Source organism: Genypterus blacodes, unplaced genomic scaffold (assembly GCF_046128005.1).
Source record: "Genypterus blacodes isolate CSIRO-AG114 ecotype Tasmania unplaced genomic scaffold, CSIRO-AGI_Gbla_v1 ptg000099l_1, whole genome shotgun sequence".
NCBI classification, from domain to species: Eukaryota; Metazoa; Chordata; class Actinopteri; order Ophidiiformes; family Ophidiidae; genus Genypterus; species Genypterus blacodes.
Window position 1 is genome coordinate 1,391,963 of NW_027466903.1, and position 22,106 is coordinate 1,414,068.

Here is a 22,106-nt window from a genome sequence, read left to right on the forward strand (position 1 = left end):
ATCATCTATCACTATTTAAGTGGTTCTGCACATACATGGATGCAGAACAAGGGCAGGCAAGCAGGACACACACACGTACGCACGCACGCACGCACGCACGCACACACACACACACACACACACACACACACACACACACACACACACACACACACACACACACAAACAAGAATTAATTCATACACTGCTAATTCTCCATCTTATGAAGACATCTCAGTCTATTATTTAGTCTTATGCTTATACAGTCTCATGCTGTGAGATTCGTCCATTCGACCAGTTTCCAACATAAATCAACTTGATTTAGGAAGGCTTAATTTTTCTTGTTTCTCGCTCAATAATCTTTTTTGCTCGTCATGAATTTCAGGGAAAATGACGTCTGAACTCTCTGTTTTTGTTTCAGGGGTCAGAGGGTTCAGGGTCAGAGGTCAAAGGTCAACATATTAGTATGTAACTAAACTTATAGCTTCATGTAGAGGAGCTTTTAGAGGCTTTAACACGTGTTTACGGATCCATAAGGGTCCATTCAAAGACCTACAGACCTAAAGAGGAGCACAAACATCTACACAATGACACAATTTACAGAGGAACACAGAGAGTTTAGAGGTCATTTCATTTTAAGTGTGACCTTAAGTCATACTGACCTTTCCTACTTGGTAAACAGTGAGCGAGTCAGGAACAGGCTGATGACTCTGAAGGTGTTTGGGACTGGATGTCTTGTTAAGGTGGAGACGTGTCGGCAGTGTAACCCACCCCATTCCAGAGAACGCTCTAGAAAATGCTCTGTCTCCTCCACGCTCACCTGACACACCCTGTTTGAAGCTCTGGTCTGGGTTGTGGGTCTCCTCCCAACACACAAAGGCTCTTTAGTCGCGTGAGCGTTAATGTGACCACAACAGCTCACCAAACATTCAATAAATGGCTGAACAGTCTTTAAATACTGGAAACATTCATTAAAATAGCTGGAAATCGGTTAAATAAGAGTCACTGATGACCTCATGAGGCACAGTGAGCTTAGCAGCTGAACCAATAGGAAGAAAATCAAGTCTGTAGCCTCACTAGCGTCCCCGTGAGGCTGTAATGCTCATTACACATCGCAAAACAGAATCATTGTGTTGAATGAACAATTAAAAATGTTGCTATCTTTACAGTGGGCCACTAGGAGGGGCTAAAGACCCTGTTGTTGGTGAAATCAGGGCGCTTGAAGACCTCTCACCTGTCAGGCTCAGCTGCACTTAGGTCCAGTTGTGATTTGAGCTGAATGCGAACATTAGCATTAAGCTCAGTACAACTCAGGCTGACAGGAAGTATGTCATCATTACTGAGGTATCTCTTCATGAACTCAAGTATCAGACACATGTGAAACCTGCTGGTGGCGCAAGATGAAAAGTCCTTCCGATGCTTTCCTTGAAGACCATCAATGTCTCAGCACAATCTAATAGTCCAGTAGTGGTGGAGAGATTTGACTTTGGACTGAAGTGTACCACTGCTAGCATGGCTAAACCAACACATAAACAAAATAAGTCACATGGCCTCCCTCCTCTCTGCAAAGTGTGTGAACCTTCAGCAACCATCTCACTCGTCACAGATCCAGCAGCTGAGCGTAGCCGTCTCAGAATACAGCAGCTCTCTATCGTCATGACAGCACAGCCAACGTCCACGTCACTGAAACTACAGGTTACCAGAGCTGAGCTACACTCGCACAGGACGCCATCTTGGCTCCGCAGTCTCTTCTGGTTATCAGCACTTACATGTAGCTAACCTTTGATAAATGCTTCAGTACACGGAGAAAGCAAACTCCTACACACCAAGTACACACCAACCTGACAACACATAAATATCATGGCATATCATATCATAGGTCATATCATATTATATTTTATTACTACAATAAACCCTTCTTGTCCTTCCTACCCTTTCTACCCTCATGTTGATTATAGACACTAGTACCCTGATCTCCTCTTCTGGCCCATTTTTGGCCCGGGTCGGCCCGATTCGACCTAATACTGACCTCGTTTGGCTCACATGGTGCAGGATTTGTCCAGAGGCGGGGGCAGAGGGGGGGTGCTGCTCTTGGGTGGGACCATGGGTTTGGGCCTCAGCGCAGGGGGACGCAGAGGAACACCAATGCGGGCAGCTGCCACAGGCTTGAAGGAGCCCAGGGTGTCAGGGGACGGGTTGGCTGGCCTGGGAGGTCCAGGAGGAGGTCCAGGGAGGGGGCTCATGGGGCTCATTGGACTGAGGGGACTGGGCGTACCAGGGGTCCCGGGGGTACCAGGGGTCCCAGGTGTTCCCGGGGTGCTGGGGGTGCTGTGGGGACTAGGAGACTCAGAGGAGCAGGTGGTGATAGGGCCGTTCTTGACCTGCTCCAGAGTGTCCAGGACCACATCGGGAGCCGGCCTGCAGCCCTGCCGCTCCAGCTGACGCAGCTCCCCCAGGGCCACGGTTACCGTCTCCTCAATGTCCTGCAGGGGACAGGAAGAGCTCCTTTTACAGGCTCAGTTTAGGAGCTCAGGTAAAGTTTGTTTTTATGGTTCAAACTGCTTCAGGGAACAAAACCATAACAACAATGTAGGGGTGGGGTGACACTTATTTGTTTTCTAATTTGTCCTTTTTTCTCATTCATCTTGGTACCTAACTTATTGCACTTCTACTCCAGCACTAGTTGTGCTCTTAGCTGTTGGTTTTGGAAGGAAATGCACTTGCGATTTCTTGTGACCTGAAGTTCTTTTACCTACCTATAATGAAATGCACTTATAGGAAGTCGCTTTGGATAAAAGTGTCTGCTAAATGATCGTAATGTAATGTAATGTGACACGTCATAATGACGTAAGATGGCTGCGACGGGTGGAAGCATGTATGCGACCGCAGAACAGAGAGAAAAGTTAGATATCAATTTTGGGGGAAACAATTGCAATGTTGTGTAATAAATATAATCTATAGATTAATCAACTAATCGGAAAAATAATCTGTAGATTAATCTTCAAAAAAATAATCGTTAGGTGCAGCCCTACAACAATGCAAGACAAACGTCTTTTGATGATACTCCAAGTCAGCGTGTCAGTGATATGTGATGTGTTTAAACCACATATCAAAACTAAGAAGAAGTTGTTCTTATGCTTTCAAGTGAACTGAACAATGGATGGAAAGAAGGGGGAGACAGTGTCCCTACATGTTAGTGTGTGTCAGTGTACCTGTGCCAGTGTGTCAGGGTCCAAAGCTCTGGAGCGGAGGGAGTCGGTGAAGCTGTGCTGACCGCTGCTTGAGCGACGGATGGGCGTGTCCTCTGGCCTCCGCAGGGAATCATGACGGCTCACCGTCATGGTCACAGCGGCGGTGGAGCGTCGCCGCCGCTCTGGGCTGTCGAGGGGCGGGGTCAAGCCCTGCCCCCGTCCCAGTAGCAGCTCTCTGGGACTAAAATGGCCTGTCACCGGGGGAGAGCTTCTCTCCAACATGCCCCCGTTACCATGGCAATGGCTATCATTGGAGCGGCCGAGGGGGCGACGGAACAAGCCGTCAGTTCTCTTCCTCCTGTGACTGTGGTCAGGACATAAACATTAGCTCAAATTAGCACTTAACATTAAGACACAAATGAGTTCAGGGATAATGAGCTGCAGTTATTAAGTGTGTTATCATGATAGAGACTGTTAAGCTCTTGCGTGACTCCAGTACATAGAAATGAAAACAAACCTGCCCTGTCCCTACCCAAGGACTTTACAGGGCTGAATTCAGATTAAGGTCAAGGTTAGGGTCAACTTTAATATCCCCAAAGAGCAATTTGCTTTACAGCCAGCAGATAATTAAAACTGTTAACATACATGACAGACAATAACAAAGTGTGGAGGGGACCAAAGTTATGAGATGCTGTTTAAAAGGCCAACGGTAGCAGGGACAAAGTTTTTGCGTCTCATCGCTTTGTACCTTCGCAAAACGTATCTGCGACCAGATGGCAACAGCCTGAATTCAGTGGACAGGGGGTGGTTTTTGTTGGAAGATATAGCCTGAGCTTTCTTTGTGGCTCTGGCTCAGTACAGGACTTAGAGGTCATTCACCTCTGCTCCTACAACTTTGTCACACCTCCTCACGATCTGTTCTAGTCTATCTTTGAAAAATAAACACAATGACCCAAACCAGTGGACAAAAGATCAGAATCAGATCTAAGACTACATACACAGGAATACCTGGAACAAATCAGATCCGAGTCACATGGAGACAAAAACACAGAGGACTGACCGAGGAGACTGCACCTAGATAAAGGTGTCCAGAGAGATATGAGCCGAGGACGCTGACAGGCACTTTGTCAGGTGAGAAGGTGTGAAAGGACTTTGGCGGTGTGATAATGAAGCGTCTCTTACATGACGGACCTGTTGTAGATCTCTGGAGGCCTGATGTCCGTGGGCGAGCTCAGCTCACTCCTCGACCGCTTGTCATCGGTGCTGCTGCTTCCTCCGTCACTGTCGGCTTTCTGACTGAGTGTGTCTGACATGACGTCGTTCCTGAGACACCAAACACACACCAACCAGCCAATCAGTGTCAGCCTCCAGACACAGGAGAGCTGAACTAACACAACACCAATCATCAATTAACTGATCAATAGCCTGTGGTTACTGAGTCCCTCAGTCAGTAAGAATGTTAATCAACCAGAGGACCAACAAATCCACCTGATCCATCACTGCAGCTCCTTATCGTATGTTAATGAGCTTCTTCAGTGGCCAACACTTTGCTCTATAGGCTCTGAATGAACTAACAGATAACAACTAATGAAAACTGATCTGATCTAAATCGTCAAGTTTGAAACTGTGTGTGTGTGTGTGTGTGTGTACTTGCCTGTCCTTCATCATGATGTACTGATGAGGCACCAGGCCATGGGCGCCATTGTGACGGCCCTCCCACCAGTCATGTGACGCACGCTGGAAAAGCTGCAGGGACGCCCCCTTCTTAAAAGAGAGCTCCCGACCAGAGCGACCCACGTAATCAAACCTCGCCACGGCCTCCACCGACTCAGCCTCTGAGAGAGAGAGTGTGGCGGGGGAGAGAGAGGGGGAGAGGGGAGAGAAAGAGAGACAGAACAAGAGAGGGGGGGAAAGAGGGAGAGAGGGAGAGGGGAGAGAGATAGACACAGGGGGGGGGGGGGGGACAGGATTTACATTACAAAACATATGAAGGGTTGAGACTCATTATACTCACTAAGTGATTGATATAATTAGTCACATCATTTGTGTTTTTGGGGCTTGATCATATATATTTGAATGTATACGTATAACTTAAAGATGTTAAACTGCTCTTCTTCATCGTCTTCCTCCTGCCCTCCACACAGACACAGAGAGGAAATGGAAGGACAGGGAGTGGAGTGAGTGAAGGGATGAGCAGGCTGTTGTCTCCATGGCTGCTGTTGCCATGGCAATCTCCCAGTCTTTCTATTGGAGGCTGAGGGATGCAGTGCGAGGAGCCCGCTGGGCCAACTGTGTGAAGGTTAAAGGTCACGCATACCGTCGTCGCTGGTCTGGGTCTCTGTGCCCCCGTCGGGTTCGGCCTCCTCCAGCGCTCCCGGCTCGCTGAACGGACTCTCGCTGCGGGGGGGAAGAGGAGGAGGAGAGAGGGGTTAGAGCGGCAGAGAAAGACACTCTGTACCTTTAACACAGAGGGAGGAGGGGCACCGAGGCTTCACCTTCACATTCATTTTAAAACGTTTCACTTAATAACCAATCACAAAACAGGCAGACCTCAACATGGCCACCATCTCAGACCCGAGGCTGGTCCAGACACAGATGAGTGCATAATGAAGCTGGTCCAGACACAGATGAGTGCATAATGAAGGGTGAAATGTGGATGAGTGACGTCTCACCAGTACTGGTCTCCCGTCATGCACTTCTCATACACGGGGCCAGGCAGCTCCTTGGTGTCGGGGAAGATGTTGTCATGGTGCAGGATGACCGTTTTGACGACCTCGTTCACGTGCGCCTGACAGGCCACCTGGTCCAGCGTGTCCGGCGTGGGCAGGAGGGTGGGGCCAAACACGATGGCCAGGTTCCCAGCATCCATCATGTTCTCGTCGCTGTACTGGGAAAGGCTGAGCACAACGCAAAGAGAAGCTCAGTTGGTCTGGGTCGAATTCTTTGAGCCATTTTTCACTTTTTATGGAAAAAATCAATCAATAAAGGTTTTCCCATCATTTTCACAAAACTGAGCTACATAAGACTTCCACACACACACACAGAGTAAGTTCATCACACCTAACAGCACCCCCCTCGCTGCTCACACCTCCCACCCCCGCTCTGTGCGTCTATATTCATTTTAGAGGCTGCAGAGATGAAACCAGCTCTGCTTCATCATCTCCTCACCCTCACTTTATCACCTTAAACACACACAGACAGAAATAACACAGTACTTTCCTCAGGTACTTCAGTACCAGTTTGAGGTGCTGCATATTTACTTGGGCACTTACTGGTTGAGGAAGGCGAACAGGTAACGCATCACCACCAGCGTGGCCCTGGGGACGCCCAGCAGGATTTTCCGGATGCACTGAGCTCTCTCATACAGATTCTCCATTCCTGCAGTGACACACACACACACACACACACACAGGCACACACACCTGGCTGTCACCTTCTCAGCACATGACCTGGTGTCTGCACAACACAACACGTCTAAACAATGTTCCATAAAAATCCGACTTTGTCACTGCTGTGTGTCGCTCGGCGTACTCACGGACACAGGAAATGAGGTCATTGAATCGGTCCTTAGGGAAGAGCGGATTCTCCAAACCTCTGAAGTAAAGCTTCAACACTCCGGCCACTGAGTTGATGTCATGGTTGTTCTCCTCGTCAACCAGCGGATCGTTACCTGGACGAGACACAATTCAGACAGTTAGCTAGTTAAGCCATAGGACGCTGCCAAGGATGTGACCTCGTGGTGACCTCTGACCTCTCTCAAAACAGTTCTTGATGTCGTTGACCTCCACCTGTGACCCTGACACCCGGAATATGCCTTGATGCTGCAAACCTGTGCAGAGGAGAGCGACATGAAAGGTGAGAAGACGTGCAGTATCATGTTTTTAATTGTTTCATCCAGAGAATAATGACTTAATAATCCTTTATCAATGATCAGAAGAGCAGGTAGATATGGATCAGTGATGGTGGAGACCTGACACGGGTGTGAGCGTGTCTCACCATGCAGGTTGATACAGCGGATGCAGCTCTCCACCAGCAGCGGTATGGCTTTTGTTGTATCCTGTGGAGAGGAACAGAACATTCTGTCAGCTGCCATCACACACACACACACACACACACACACACACACACACACACACACACACACACACACACTGCACTCTGACAGCACAGACGCACCTGATGCTTGCTGTGCGAGTTCTTCCGCCCACGACTGTAAGGAGCAGAGAGCAGAGGAGGAAACGTTTGAGACACTCAGTTAGAGTTGACATGTAGAAGGTGTGAGCGACATTAAAGAGCAACAAGGCGCTGATACATGAAACATGCGCCGTCTGTCTCACCTGGTAGTCAGCAGCTCAGCCTTGTATCCTGTAACAAACAAACACAGCAGCTTCAGTACAGAGAGCAGAGCTGTCAGGGCCGCATCAGGCACACGGGGGCCATGAACGCAGCACTGTGGGTCCCTACAGAGTGTGTGAACACTACAGGACACCTATCCATATTCTCTTCCAATCATTATCTTTCATCTGACAGAAATCACACAGTCTATCAAGTGAAATATGATTCTTTATGTTTTCAAACATGTCTGGGGGTCCTCGGGGGACTTTGCCCTGAGTGTTTTGCGGCCCTGGGTGCTGCCTGCAGGGCGTGAGTCAGCCTCTCACCCTCTGCTAATGCTTTCTTCAGCGTGTCGTGTTTGGCCTGCAGCTTGGAAATGAGATTACTCCCCTCCAGGTACTCGCGGAACTTCTGAGGATCAGAAAATACAACAAGATGTATGCACCATTCCACACAGTACAGGGATTCTTGTACTTGAACTTGTTTCTCACATTGAAGTAGAAGAGCTCCGTCTCCTGCTGGTTGGCTCTTCTCTTGGCCAGACTGGGTTTGTTTAGGTAGCCGTCCGACACGCTGGACTTGACCGACTCTGAGGACGGACTGTGAGTGAAGCTCTGCGAGACGTCATAGTCGTCCAGCACAGTCATGTCCTGCAGGGTGGTCAGAGTCGCTCCCCAGGTCTTCTTCACCTGCAGGGGGACACGACCACAGAGCAGAAGTGATACACCACAACTAAATCAACCCAAAGCAAAAAGCAATAAACAGCATAACTCTGCAGTTCTCTCTCTCTCTCTCTCTCTCGCTCTCCCTTTGTCTCTCTCTCATCCTCATCCCTTTGTCTCTCTCTCTGTGTCATTGATCATAAGTTATAAATTATTCATTCTAAATGGTTTTAAGGTGGAGACTGGAGGACAGAGTGATTGATGAACTCCTACATTCCAGTGCGACACCTCTGGTTATGTGAACTACATATGCAAAGCGTGTTTGTATTTACAGCATGGATGAAGTATTATTATTTGTATATGATAATCAGTGTGTGTGTGTGTGTGTGTGTGTGTGTGTGTGTGTGTGTGTGTGCGCGCGGGTGTGTGTGTGCAGCAGCTAATTAATCCAGGCTCCTTCCTCATTTTTATGTCCTTCAGGCTGAGTTCACATCCGCCCAACAACTGTGACTCTGAAGGCAACACGGCGTTTTATTTTTAGACTACATCTGCTACATGATCACCCCATTAAATATGAATACATTAGCATTAAGTTTGTACCTGAGACAAACACGTTTTAATCAGTCATGTTCACAGATTTTACAGCAGGTCAGCTCTTCACACTGTAACGCTTCGTCATTTGGTACAAACAGGAAATGGTGTCAGGCATCATCAGTGACTTACAAACTGCCAACATAAAAGTGGACATATTCTGTTTATTCCCCCATGATTACGCTGTGAAATCAATCTGGTCATTATGATGCACGAAGCAAGTGAGGCCATGTTTGAAGCATGTTTGAGGTCTGCTGCAGGGACGCCCGGTTTGATCAAGTCTCCTGGGGCCTTTTAGAGTTTAAGAAAAGAATTAAATAACTTTGACATCATTCTAACAGGCCTCTTCTTAGTTTGAGTTACACAGCAGTGTTTTGGATCAACTGTAGCCTATAAACAGCATTAGAATGGTGCAGCCTACGTGAAATTAAGTGTGTGTGTGTGTGTGTGTGTGAGACCTCTTCGTTCTCTATCTTCAGAGAGGCCAGGCGGGTCTGCAGCTGTGTGAGACGCAGTGTGAGCTCAGCCTGGACCTGAGGCTGCGACGCAATCTGGTTCACCTGGAAACGACAAACAACACCGTCACAACAAACTGAAGTCACAAATGGACATCACAATACTCTCCTCTTTCTCCTTCTGAGACTGACCGTGTCCCCCATGTGGGACTGGAAGCCAAAGCGTTGCGGCGGGCAGAAGGCGGTTGGGTAGAGGCCCAGTAGGCGCTGCCGGTCCCGTGCTGGGTCCAGGCCCTCCACAGCCCCATCCAGGACCTCCAGCCCTGCCCTCCTGGAGGCCTCCAGGCTGAGCTCTGCAGACAGGTAGGTCCTCAGAGCCCGGCTCAGACTGGAGTGGTACCCTAGGTCACAGCACTGCATACACACAGTAGATCAGAATTGGAATCATAACCTCAGCAGGAAGTACAGAGCAGCATCACAGAGAAACCAGCATAGGTTCCACTTTTGGACTTTTAGGACGATTAAGTCATGGAGTTGTACTCACGTCTATGATATCAGGCAGGTCGTGGATGTAGTACTTAAAGACGGAGGCGTTGGTGGCCTCCAGTGTCAGCAGGTACTCATTTCTGGCTTTCAGAGTCTTCAGTTTGTTCTCTGAGTACTTTGCCTTCCGCTGAGGAAGAACACAACGACAACATGAAGACTAAACTGAGCAGAATACCATATTAAGCAGACGTGCTCCCAGAGTCCATACCTTCTCTCTCATCTTCTCCATCTTACGGGCGGTGTTGCGTCTCTGGTGGCGCTCTTCTATCCGCAGACCGAACACAGGCTCCAACCCTCCGGCCGTCCCTGACACGCCCTTGACACGCCCCTCCTGACGCTCCGCCTCCCTCAACTTGGTCTCAGCGTTGATCGTCTCCGCGTGGTACATGTGATATGTCTTTATCACCTTGGCAACAAAAACAAATGATAAAAATACATCCAACTTTTCACCCTTAACTAATTTAGACAATGTAAACGACTAAATAAAGACTTCATCATTGAATATTTTAACCTGCCTCTCATATGAACACGACTCATCACACATCACGCGTGTGATTTTGTTGTATTCATCACGTGTGCAGAGTTACTGCGACTTACTGTGTAAAGCTCGTTGAGAAGCTTCATCAGATCCTCCTGCAGCTGAAAGATGATCTCTTTACTCTGCCAGAGGAAGGTCAGAGTGAGAAGTCATCAGATCAATAAAACAACAGATTAATAAATGATAACACAGCTATTCATAAATCAAACACACACCGAGTTCTCCGTCCTGCATTAAACAGTCTGGAGGCGTTTATGTGCTGCATTAATATTACATTATGCTAAACAGACCAGGGACCCCAGGATGGATGAATCCTGTTGCCACGGCGTCGCAAGAGACCAGCTGCGCCCGTCACCATGGACACAGAGCTGTCAGTCAGTCAGCGTTGTCAAGGCCATAGAGAATAAATTGATATCTGCTTGTTTACGAAATATATCTACAAATCTACTTCACAGATTTTCATTAAGAATATCTGGAATTTGCTGCCACCTTGTGGTCAGGTACTTAAAGCAAAGTTCTGTGAATCGATCACTATAGGCAACGTTCAGTTCTGCCTCAACACAATTTAGGCTATTTCAATGTTTTTTGGGTTTTTTTCTCACAAATGTTCATATTTCAGATGGAGCATCTCCAAGTGTTTGTGGTGCTTTAGAGTATTTAGTGGTTTTATGGTCATAGGACTTCAGCAGCAGCCATGATGGAGGTCTGAGAGTTTGTATCTGCTGGCAGCCGCTGCACTTTAGTGAGCATGAATAAAAGAAGACCCGGAACAGAGATGAATAATGAAACACAGAGCTAAACTTGGAGGCGGCGTGTGTTTAATTTGCTAAACTCTGAGGCAGAGCAGCTCAACAGAACCCGCGGGGATACAGACCGGACTTTTCATTAGAATCACCGGCTTTAATACACCTCCACTCCTGCACCACAGACAGTTCCTCCTGTGACCTGATTCCCTGCTCACGACCCAAAGCTTTGGAAGTACAAAGTCTGGAGCTTCAGATCTATTTTGACAAATTATAAATGTAAAGAGATTTGCAGGATTTATTAGATTTTCCTTTTCTCCCTTCAGCCTACATGCCTGATTCACTATCCATACAGGTTACAGACACAACAATCAGACTTTTATTGGTGATCAAACATCAAATCATTAAATCGTAACTGAGGTTGAGGGTTGGTTGATCTATGTATATGACGTATCTCCCAGGGTTTGATACTATTAACATATCAACACTACTATAGTGTGATTGTGTTGCTTTGTGTCTCTGTCTCACCCTCTTCAGCAACCGGGCGGAGTCCTCGCTGATGTGGGTGAGGCGGCTGATGACATTGTTCAGGTACAGGTCACTGAGAGTAGCGTGGTCCTTACTCTCCCTCCTCACCTGCACGCACAGTCACACACACACTCAGACGTTTGCATAGCAACTATCAAAAGTATTCAGTCAGCCAAGTGTGGGCAGGTGAAGTTTACCTGGTTGAGCAGCAGGTACCAGCAGTTGACAGGAGACAGCAGGTTCTGATCCTTCCTGAATGACAGAGACACAAACACATGAATCCACCCAAAGCTGTGTGATCAGCAGCGTGATCAGACTTTCAACAGGTCTGAGGCCAGCAAACGCCACACACGCCTACACCTGTGTATGTGTGTGTGTGTGTGTGTGTGTGTGTGCCAGGTGAGCTGCTGCTAGGATGAAAAACATGCTACCAGCAGCTTCTTCATGGCTCCAATGTTGTTATAAGGCACAGAGACCAAACCACCTTTAAAGCAGGTGAGTGTGAGGCTGCCAGCAGGTCTCTCACACACACACACACACACGCACACGCACACAAACAGACACAGCATGACTAATTTTAAGTAATTATTTACCCGTTACGGTATAAACAATTACACTCACTCTTCTCTGAGGAAGTTAATGACATAAAGTGGGTATAAATGACATTAAAGCTCTTAATCACATGTGATATTTACCAAACTAATCTTTCAGCTCCATCAAACCAAACCAGGGGAGCAAAGTATCATAGTACTTTGAAGTATCTGAGGAAGTCTTACTTGTACTGCTGATGGTCTTTGGTGCTGCGTGTTTTGGCCATGAACCTCTCAGCCAGCTTCTCCAGGTTTCTGGAATATTCCGTTTCTATCTCAGCCTTCTTCCTGAAGAAGTCCTGCAGGTCCTGGAGCAGTTGGACCCGCATCTCGGTCTGCTGCTCCAGACAGCGCTGCTGCTCCACCAGCTGGGCCCGCACATCTGCACACAACACGCCATTATTGATCATCTTCACTATCCATTTCATTCATTTAGACTGTAAAAGGTCAAGAAGTGAAATAACAACGAAAAGTCCAAAGAGTCTAATTCACTGGTACATTTCTTCAGAAGACGAAGCAGGCTGTGTGAATCGCCTCCTCTTCCCCTTCTTCCTCCTAAGGCGCTGCCTGAACGTCCTGATACAAGCATCAATCACCTGATCAAAGTAACACCAAGGTACCATCGTCTGGAGCGAGAGGAAGAGGATCAGGTCCCCATAAGCCTGATCACATCCAGACCTGGAGGAAGTCCCTGATGGAACTATGCCCACTCTCCTCTGGATGGGTCCAGTTCATTACAGCCTCACTGAGTTCAGAACCCAAAGCTGTGAATGTGTCTAACATGTGAGCGGCTCGGTGTAATTACTGGACAGGAACACACTTAGTAACAGCATAACACACGACACTGTGCTCCTCCATTTTGTTTCATTGATTTGAAAGTGTCACATATGAACACATGGACAAACAGGAAATGGCAGCCACATTAGTAACATGACCAATAAACACACACAGACACACACAGGAGTGTATAGACCACGTATAGAGATAGAGAGTAAATGCCACGACAGTTTTCAATATGGATCTGTATGAATCATATTTGTGTGTGTGTGTGTGTGGATGCGGCAGATCTGAGCTCTCTTCTTCACCTTCCTCATCACATGGTTCACACACAGTGCATGGTTACCAAGACAACAGGTAGTGGAGTGGATAGGGACCCCCAGGGATTGGTTTCAGTGTGTGTGTGTGTGTGTGAGAGAGAGAGAGAGAGCAAGAGAGAAAGAGAGAGCAAGAGAGAGAGAGAGAGAGAGAGAGAGAGAGAGAGGGAGAGAGCAAGAGAGAGAGAGAGAGAGAAGGAAAGACTTTCTGTAAATAAGAAAAAAGGAATGCAGCACTGAACAGAAGGCTCTCTCTCTCTCTCTATCTGCTCCCGCTCTTCTCTCTTTCCCTCCCTCTCCCTCCCTCTTCTTCCTCACTCTCTCGCTCCCTCTCTCTGTGCCCCCCCTTGCAGCAGTAACCAGTGAAGCGTGTAGCCCAGCATTACCATGTTGACTGTGTGTGTGTGTGTGTGTGTGTGTGTGTGTGTGTGTGTGTGTGTGTGTGTGTCTGTGTGTGTGTGTGACTGCGGTTGTCTGTGGCGACTCCTCAGATGAAAGTTATGGTGGCCCTAAAGTGCCGTTTCATCAAACACTGCAGCCTTTTGGAAGATAAAACCATTTTAGAAAACACCAAGTTATGTTTAAGTCTCATATCTTCATCAATGCTGATGTTTCCTCTGAGGTGTTGATGTGTCGTCTGCAGTCTGTATTCAATGTATTTTTGGAATGTTGTGTTTTGCAGCTCAGGGTCTTCCTTGTGAGACTAAGGGAGTAGAAACAGAGTGAAAGAGAAGATGAAGGACTGTGTGTGTGTGTGTGTGTGTGTGTGTGTGTGTGTGTGTGTGTGTGTGTGTGTGTGTGTGTGTGTGTGTGTGTGTGTGTGTGTGTGCTCTGAGCAGTGAGGAGATAACAGCAGATTCTATCAGCGCTCTGCTTGGATCTCTTGGAAGCCGTCATCTGCCATGTTTTGTCTCTGAAAGCGTTGCCGGCGTTCCCGCTGTGTGATGAAGGACGGCATCTCAGCGTGACGACCTGCAGAGCGCCCGGCTCTCCCTGCAGAATGGATTTGTTTCATGAAATCTCGGGCTGATTAAATCAATAGGTTGCCATTTGCTGAGCGCGGGCGAGGGCTCGTTGGGATGCTAAACGCTCAGGTGGCCGTGTCCACGCTGATGAAGGTCAAAGCAGTAACCAGCAGAGGAAGAGACGAAGATAAAGATGCTGCTCCACCATGACTGATGAACCAGGACCAGCGTTCCACCTTTTTACATACCTGCATCACGCAAATATGACATTTATATGTGGAGGAAGTGATTCATAAAACGCATCATCCTACAAACATGGCGGCCCGCTTCAGTCTGTAGGTTTGATCTGGACCCAGCACAGTCGGGTCGGGGCTCAGTTTTGAGGCGTGGACCTGTCATGACCTCTGCCACACAAACAGGAAGCAGCGTTCACCTCCAGATGAATCAGGTGATGCTCTCCTCTGCCTCTGATGGTCCACAACAACCATCTTATCCTCATTTTCCTTCTGCATCAGACCTCCCACACATGCAGAACACCTGTGTGTGTGTGTGTGTGTGTGTGTGTGTGTGTGTGTGTGTGTGTGTGTGTGTGTGTGTGTGTGTGTGTGTGTGTGTGTGTGCGGTTGTATATGATGTCACTGTTCTGACAGGAACAGGAAGCTCACACTGCCTTCCGAGCTGGCTGTTACCATGGCAACCAGGTTCAAGGACACAGAGGGCAGAGTATCATTAAGAAATAAACACACACACACACACACACACACACACGCACACTGATCGACCAGCTCTTTATAATGTTCACACGGTTCATTATGCCCAATCAGCCCCTTTATTTGACCAGCCAATCGAGTACACACACGTATGGCTCACTATGACTCCACACAGGCGAGCGATGGACGAAGAGCGACTGATCCCTCAGATTTGGGACCACAGTGTTGGTGTGAGCCAGCTCAGCAGTGAGAGCGTGGGGTCACACAGACTGACCGTATGAGACGCTGCTGCTGATTGGTCAGTGTCCCGGGTCAGAGCGAGCAGGGAGCTTCACCTCATACAAACATGCTACTGGATTGAGACGAATTTCACACAGCTGACTTCTCATTAATCTAAGTGCAAAGTGAGAGTCTCTCTCTCTCTCTCTCTCTCTCTCTCTCTCTCTCTCTCTCTCTCTCTCTCTCTCTCTCTCTCTCTCTCTCTCTCTCTCTCTCTCTCTCTCTCTCCCCCCCCCCCCCCCCCCCCCAGGTATGCAGATGTGAGATCACTAAACACCACATGCAGACGCAGGCAAAAACACATGGAGCTGCAGCAGCCACTCTGCATGTGGAGCTCCTTCATCATCTCCTCCTCCTCCTCCTCCTCCTCTTCCTCCTCCCTGCAGAGCTCTTTCTTTGCTCTCTTTTGCATTTACCATTATGATCGCAGACTGGCTACATCTCACACAAACATCACTCACACACACACACACACACAAACACATATGTGCCGTGTCCAGTGTTAGGGCCTCGGTCAGTGCAGCCCAGCCTAACCCAGCGTACAAACACACCCTGTCAGCATTATGCATAATCTGCTCTGCTCCTCGTGCACGCCTCACCTCGCTGGCTCCTCCCCACCCCGCCGTGAGAGAGCGGCTGTATACATTACACACCGCCCACCTATCCACCAATCAGGAGCCAGAGAGGGAGGCAGACTATGAGAGCACATAGATACAGAGCAGATCCATACATCCAGAGGCGACGGGACGCAGAGCCAGCCGGCATCTGAGCCCACAAACTGGACATTAGAATGCAGGGCATCCCCGGGTGTGCTGGCACCGTGCCCCACACACACACACACACACACACACACACACACACACACACACACACACACACACACACACACACAGGATCGACAGGGACTCTGAGTGATTAAATTTAATGGAGAGTAGTAGTGTTTCAGCTGGCCGGATGTGTGTGTGTGTGTGTGCAGAGGACCAGGCTGAAATCTGTACTGTAAAAAATATTGATCCTAATAAGGGATACAGACAGAGAATGAAGTGCTCAGACGATGTGACTGGGAGCGATTGGCAAATGGGTTGATTGATAAATTCTGATCTTTACCCATAATGCAGTGGGCAGCTGTGTAATATTTTGGTGAGGTGACTTCCTGAGGTGTTTTCCCAAGGATTTGTGAGCTCGAGAAAATGAAGTTAATGAATGAACTCAGGGTAACCAGGGTAACACAGCCACGCCTCTAATCACCTGTCCAGCCCACTCACCCGCTCATCCCCTCCCTTCCACTCCTCATCCTCTCATTACGGCACCAATCCAATGACCTCTGTCCTCATCCAATCAGTCCTCAATTGAAGTTGTTTGATCAGATTTGTTTCTCAGACCTTCACCTGAGAAAGGTTTTGGTCTGGACACGGCAGATGATGTCACATCAGCTGTGGAGGAAGGAGTGTGCCCAGTTTGACGTAAGCTGTTTTCTCGTGAGCTGTTTTCTCGTAAGGTGTTGGTGTGGAGGGCCTTGTCCCAGTAAAAAGGTTCTAGACTTACAAAGTATTGAATGCGATAAAATGTGAAGCCCAAGTTTAAAGGAGATTAGTATAAGTAAGAATTGGAACAAGTTAAAGCTTTGGCTCACTACTTATCAATCAACCCTCACAACAACACATCTTCTCACCAATTACAACTGCATGTCAGAAAATAAAAATATATAAGTTGACTCGTTTTCTCTTGAGCTGTCAGTGTGGGGATGACTGTAACCATGGCACTGAGAGGAGGAAGAGGAGGAAAAAGGGGGTGGTCCCAAGGACATGGCAACCACTCTTTCAGAGCATCACCATCATCATTCCCACTATTACCATCATCTAAACATCATGTCCCTACTGTCACATCATGGCTCTCTCACACACACGCACACACACACACACACACACACACACACACACACACACACACACACACACACACACACACACACACACACACACACACACACACACACACACACACACACACACACACACACACACACACACACACACACACACACACACACTGCAGTCATTGCCTCAGAGGAATACCAATGGAGAGGCCAGACGCTGGCAGACGATGCTCATTAGAGAAAAGTGGCGGCGAGGAAACACTCCACCGTTGTAAAACACACACACTCGCCGCTCATTTCTGGCAAACACTCGCTCATACACACGGCTGAGAGATCAAGGGCTCCGCAGATACACACCCCACCCCCACATCATCCTCCTCAGGCGCCTTGCAGCACTCAGGATGAACCCAGAAATCCTGACGTCTCACGGTGAGCTGTCTGCTCACACACACACACACACGGCGAGTGACATTTTAAAGTGTGTAATGTGTTCAGTTGTGAGGTTGTGTGTGTAGGTGTGAAAAGGCCGCTGTGACTTTAAGAAACACATCCAGATACCAAAATGTAATTCATAAACATCATGCATAGATGCACCTGCACCTTTATGACGTCATTCTACTTCATTTCATCTATTCAGCCTGCAAGCAAAGCACTCTGAATGTATATGCTGTATGTATACATGTATGCATGTATGTTTGCATGTACAGTATGTATGAATGTAAACGTATGTGCTACATATACTAAGGTCACATAGGAAGTTGAGGTTTAGCCCCACTGGTTACATACTGACACGTGTACTGCATATAGGGTATAAATGCATATCTAACTTAGACATACAGTGTGTATATAAAATGTGATTTCTTAAAATATATACATATACAGTTGAGCAGCCCAAACAGAAACACATTTATACATGAGCACATGTGAAAATAACAGCTGTTGTATAGATATATACATCATATACTGTATATAACTTCTACATATACATACATGAAGCCATATTGGTCTTAGATGTATGTTAATATTACCATAACCTATATATGATGGAAACGTGGGTGTAAGCTAAAATAACATGATGGTCTTTGAATGGACTCCATATATGGAAAAAAATATGCATACATGCATACATATGCATAAGCTCACACATGTGCATTCATTTAAGATACTGTGCATCTGGGTTCATTTTACACAGATACCTATACATCTTAAATATAGTATAGCATTCTGTATTTTCAACATGTATGCATATGTGCATATAGAAAAGTAAATTGGTTGAATTGGTCTTGAATATATGTTGATGTATGTGTAGCCTTTATATATGTGTCCAATTCAGACATGAGCATATTAAGATGACCCTTGAATTGTATAGCTCATGTAGGCCTATATAAGATACATGTTTCATGTATATGCATGTATGAAAAGAGATAGATAGATAGATAGATAGATAGATAGATAGATAGATAGATAGATAGATAGATAGATATGCACCATCTGTTATAAAAATTTGCAGGTGATGTATGTCACATTTGTGCTAAGAACATATTCATGGCTCAGACTGCACACACACACACACGCACACATATATATATACATATATATAAATATACATCACCAGAAAAATTATGAGATGTCTACATTTCTGTATATGTGACAATGTAGTAGTTTGGGGCGTCAGTGGCATGCCTGTATGTCACATATATGATGTCAGACCGTCACACATGACACCCTTGCATCCAGGTGCAGGTTGGTATTTGCAGAGTATTTGCAGCAGTACTCAGAGTATTAGTACCTTTGACTTGGCTCTCGTAGTCAGCCAGGATCTCTTTGTCCTTCTTGCTCTTGTTGGAGTTGTTCATGTCGTCGCTCTGCAGGTGAACACAGCAGGTGGAGAACAAATATTCCTTCTTCTTCTTCTTCCTCTTCTTTTTCTACGTGCAGCCTCCACACACGCGCATGCTGTTCACATCCATCCAGTGCCGCATCAACACAGCCACTCAGTCAGCGGTGGCCCCGCACCGCCACGCACAGTGATGGGGACGCGCCTGCAAATCACGCACAGTCACGCATAGATCAGCCGCTCGTCGCTGCAAAAAGCCGCTAAAGCCTGATGAGCGACATGAAGAGGCTGAAATAACGCGACTTGCCGAGGAGCCGCGTGCCGGACACGCAAACACACCCACGCTCACACACGCATGCACGTGCACACCCGCATGCACACCGGTCTGCAGGGAGGACCGCCGGGACACGCCCACTAACACTACGACCACACACACACACACACACACACACACTGATGGGGGGGGGGGTGTTTAATAGAAGCTTCACCTCGTTCTAACCTCTCTCACGCGCGCATATTAATTCTAATAAGAATAAAATGCCGGTGTGCAGATGGGTGTGTCCTGGAGGGAGGCAAGGGGGGCAAGATTGACAGGTGAAGTGACCAATGAATCACACACACATATACAGTGAGAGAGAGAGAGAGAGAGAGCTGATCGGAGGATTTGATCAATTACACTGAAATAAAATGTAATTTTTTTAGTTAAATATAGCTTTGATAGCTAGAGATAATAATATAATGTATCTGTAAAAGTGGATATAACACGGCTCTTAAAGGTTCAACATAAATGCAACAAATATCGGTTATTATATAAATAATTATTGACCAGGTTCATGCGTTGCTCCTGCAAACGCGAGCTCTTCTGCCATCTAGCGGTGAAGCTGAAACTTGCAGGTCAGTTTAGCAACTGTGTCGGCAAAAGATTAAATCCTCAAATACATAAAATAGATAAATATATGAATAGATAAATTATTGCTAGAATTATTATCAATACCTCAAGTAAAAATTATCCATAAAATAATGTGAAAATCTGGCCAATCACGTCTTGATTTTACATCCTTCCCCCTAGAGGTCAGCAAAGTGCTTCAGATAACTACCCTCTCTGTTTCTGTCTCTCTGTCCCACTCTATGTCTCTCTCTCCCCCCCACCCCCTCTTTCTCTCCCACCCACCCTCTCTCTCTGTCTCTCTCCGTTTCTTTCTTTCTGGCAGTGTCTGTCTGTCTGTCTCTCTCTCTGTCTCGCTTAAAAGTTGAGTCAGATTAGTCTGACACACCACACCAACAAATTCACACCCACATCTGCATCAGATTCACATTTTCAGTATAAGATACACATACTCTAAGAGGAAAACATCATCAGTTATACTAAATGTGTGTATTTCATTGTTTGCTTGTATTCACATTATTATAAAAGTAGTCTAAAAACATATAAATAAGCCTTTTCTGTGAAACGCTTCAATCTGTAGAAGGTAAAAACAGAGCAGAACATGAGATCATGAGTAAATAGTGCCTCTGGTGGATGTGAGGTTCGTTCTCTCTCACAGGTTTTGTTGAACATTCATTCATTTTATTTGCTGAGAGAAAACAGGATTAATTAATAAAACGTGAGACGCTTTGTGACTGTGAGTGTGTGATGATCCCTGTTCTTACTCGTTTAACCTTCTGATTAGTGCCTGATTAAACAGTGCTGTTTCCATGGTAACCAGGCACACTGAGCCATATTTCTCAGTTTTGGCAGTCCAGGCGCCATCAGGCTAAACGTGTCATAGGTTGGCGTCTGATGTGCATAAATGGATGGAAATATAGCAAAGAGGTTCATGTGTCTGTGACGTGGTGGAATAATGTGTCAGGGCTGCAGGGTTTGATTAGAACAAGATACAATTGTGATTGTTGCAACGTAGTTTACGATTTGAACTCTTAAAACGTTGTTGGGGGCTTGTCTCAGTTGAAAGGTTCTATGCCAACACTTTCACCACCGCCGCTATCTGTGAGGAGCAGATCAGCCCAACAACAGCAGCCCCATTATGTGGAGCTCCTCACACTGGGACATGCTCACATAAACCACTGATCCATAAGGTTTGTTGATCACATTAAGATTCATCAATTAAGATTCTGATTTGTGATGATGTGCAGTGGCTCAGGTCTGCCACCAGTCTGCCACGTCTATGGAGGAAGGTGATGGAAACCAAGAGGAGGGCGTGTAGATGGATTTGCCTGGCTGCAGCTCTCCAGCCTAGTGCCTTGGTCAAAGGCAAAGGCAGAGGAATAAACCTGCCACACATGTTTTTGATGATGGGTTGAGTTACTGGAGATTCAAACCCTGGATCTTCTTGCCTGTAACTCAAACCCTGAGATGTTTGTTTTCACATCAAATAAAGGATTTTAACCTCGACCAAAAGAAAATACAAACCACTGCTGATAAGTCAACCAAACTGCCTCACACGGAGCCCATTCATGCTCTCTACCTCCTTTTCACAAAGGGGAACAAGCTTCATTTAGTCAGTGGATCATAACGGTTTATTGGTCAGTCATAGAAGACGACCTTTGCCCCCTGCTTTGTAGGATAACCGCCTCCTCAGCTGATTCCCTTGCATCACGTATGGAGTGAATCACACCTTGATTGTACAAAAACACCTTAGCTCTTCTTCTTGTCCTCTTCTACTGCTTAGTTGCTCCTCTTCTTCACCACTTTCCACAGGAAAACATTCATCCCTCTTTCCTACAGCTTCCTTTTATCCTCCATAATCTATACCAGACACCCGTCCCTACACAAACACAGTGTGTGTGTGTGTGTGTGTGTGTGTGTGTGTGTGTGTGTGTGTGTGTGTGTGTGTGTGTGTGAGAGGAATGTGTTTGTACAGATGTGCAATGCTGGTTTGTGGCTGTTATATTTCAGCTATGATTTGAATCTTTTGAATCTGAATCGGATGCTGAGGTCAGGGGGAGGAATGTAAAGATAATCTTATAGGCTCCTATAGATGGATGTGTGTGTGTGTCTCTATCATATTAAAGTCTTTGTTATATCACTATGGAAACAGTCAGCATTCAATTCAGATGAATTTGCTTCCCGTTAAAAATATAAAAAGCTACAAATTAAAAAAACAGAACGTTAACCAGGAAAGCGTTATCTTGCTACCAGAGGTCAGAGGCTGCAGGTGGAGGTCAGGTGGCCGGAGAGTCAAAATGT

The 22,106-nt window shown here is 46.7% G+C and overlaps 1 protein-coding gene across 1 annotated transcript; it reads right to left on the reverse strand.

Moving 5' to 3' along the window:
• Nucleotides 1–2,018: 2,018 nt before the first annotated feature.
• Nucleotides 2,019–18,938, reverse strand: srgap1b (SLIT-ROBO Rho GTPase activating protein 1b). Its single transcript, XM_076159801.1, has 24 exons — nucleotides 18,872–18,938; nucleotides 12,345–12,540; nucleotides 11,766–11,820; nucleotides 11,569–11,676; nucleotides 10,357–10,419; nucleotides 9,968–10,165; nucleotides 9,758–9,886; nucleotides 9,406–9,627; nucleotides 9,217–9,318; nucleotides 7,997–8,194; nucleotides 7,832–7,916; nucleotides 7,508–7,535; nucleotides 7,347–7,380; nucleotides 7,167–7,227; nucleotides 6,922–6,999; nucleotides 6,706–6,840; nucleotides 6,443–6,548; nucleotides 5,843–6,067; nucleotides 5,488–5,567; nucleotides 4,825–5,005; nucleotides 4,362–4,493; nucleotides 3,192–3,534; nucleotides 2,326–2,462; nucleotides 2,019–2,244 (listed from the first exon to the last, which is right to left on the reverse strand). Exons 1-24 carry the CDS (start codon nucleotides 18,936–18,938, stop codon nucleotides 2,019–2,021), a joined length of 3,189 nt encoding a protein of 1,062 aa, XP_076015916.1.
• Between the last annotated feature and the right edge of the window lie 3,168 nt (nucleotides 18,939–22,106).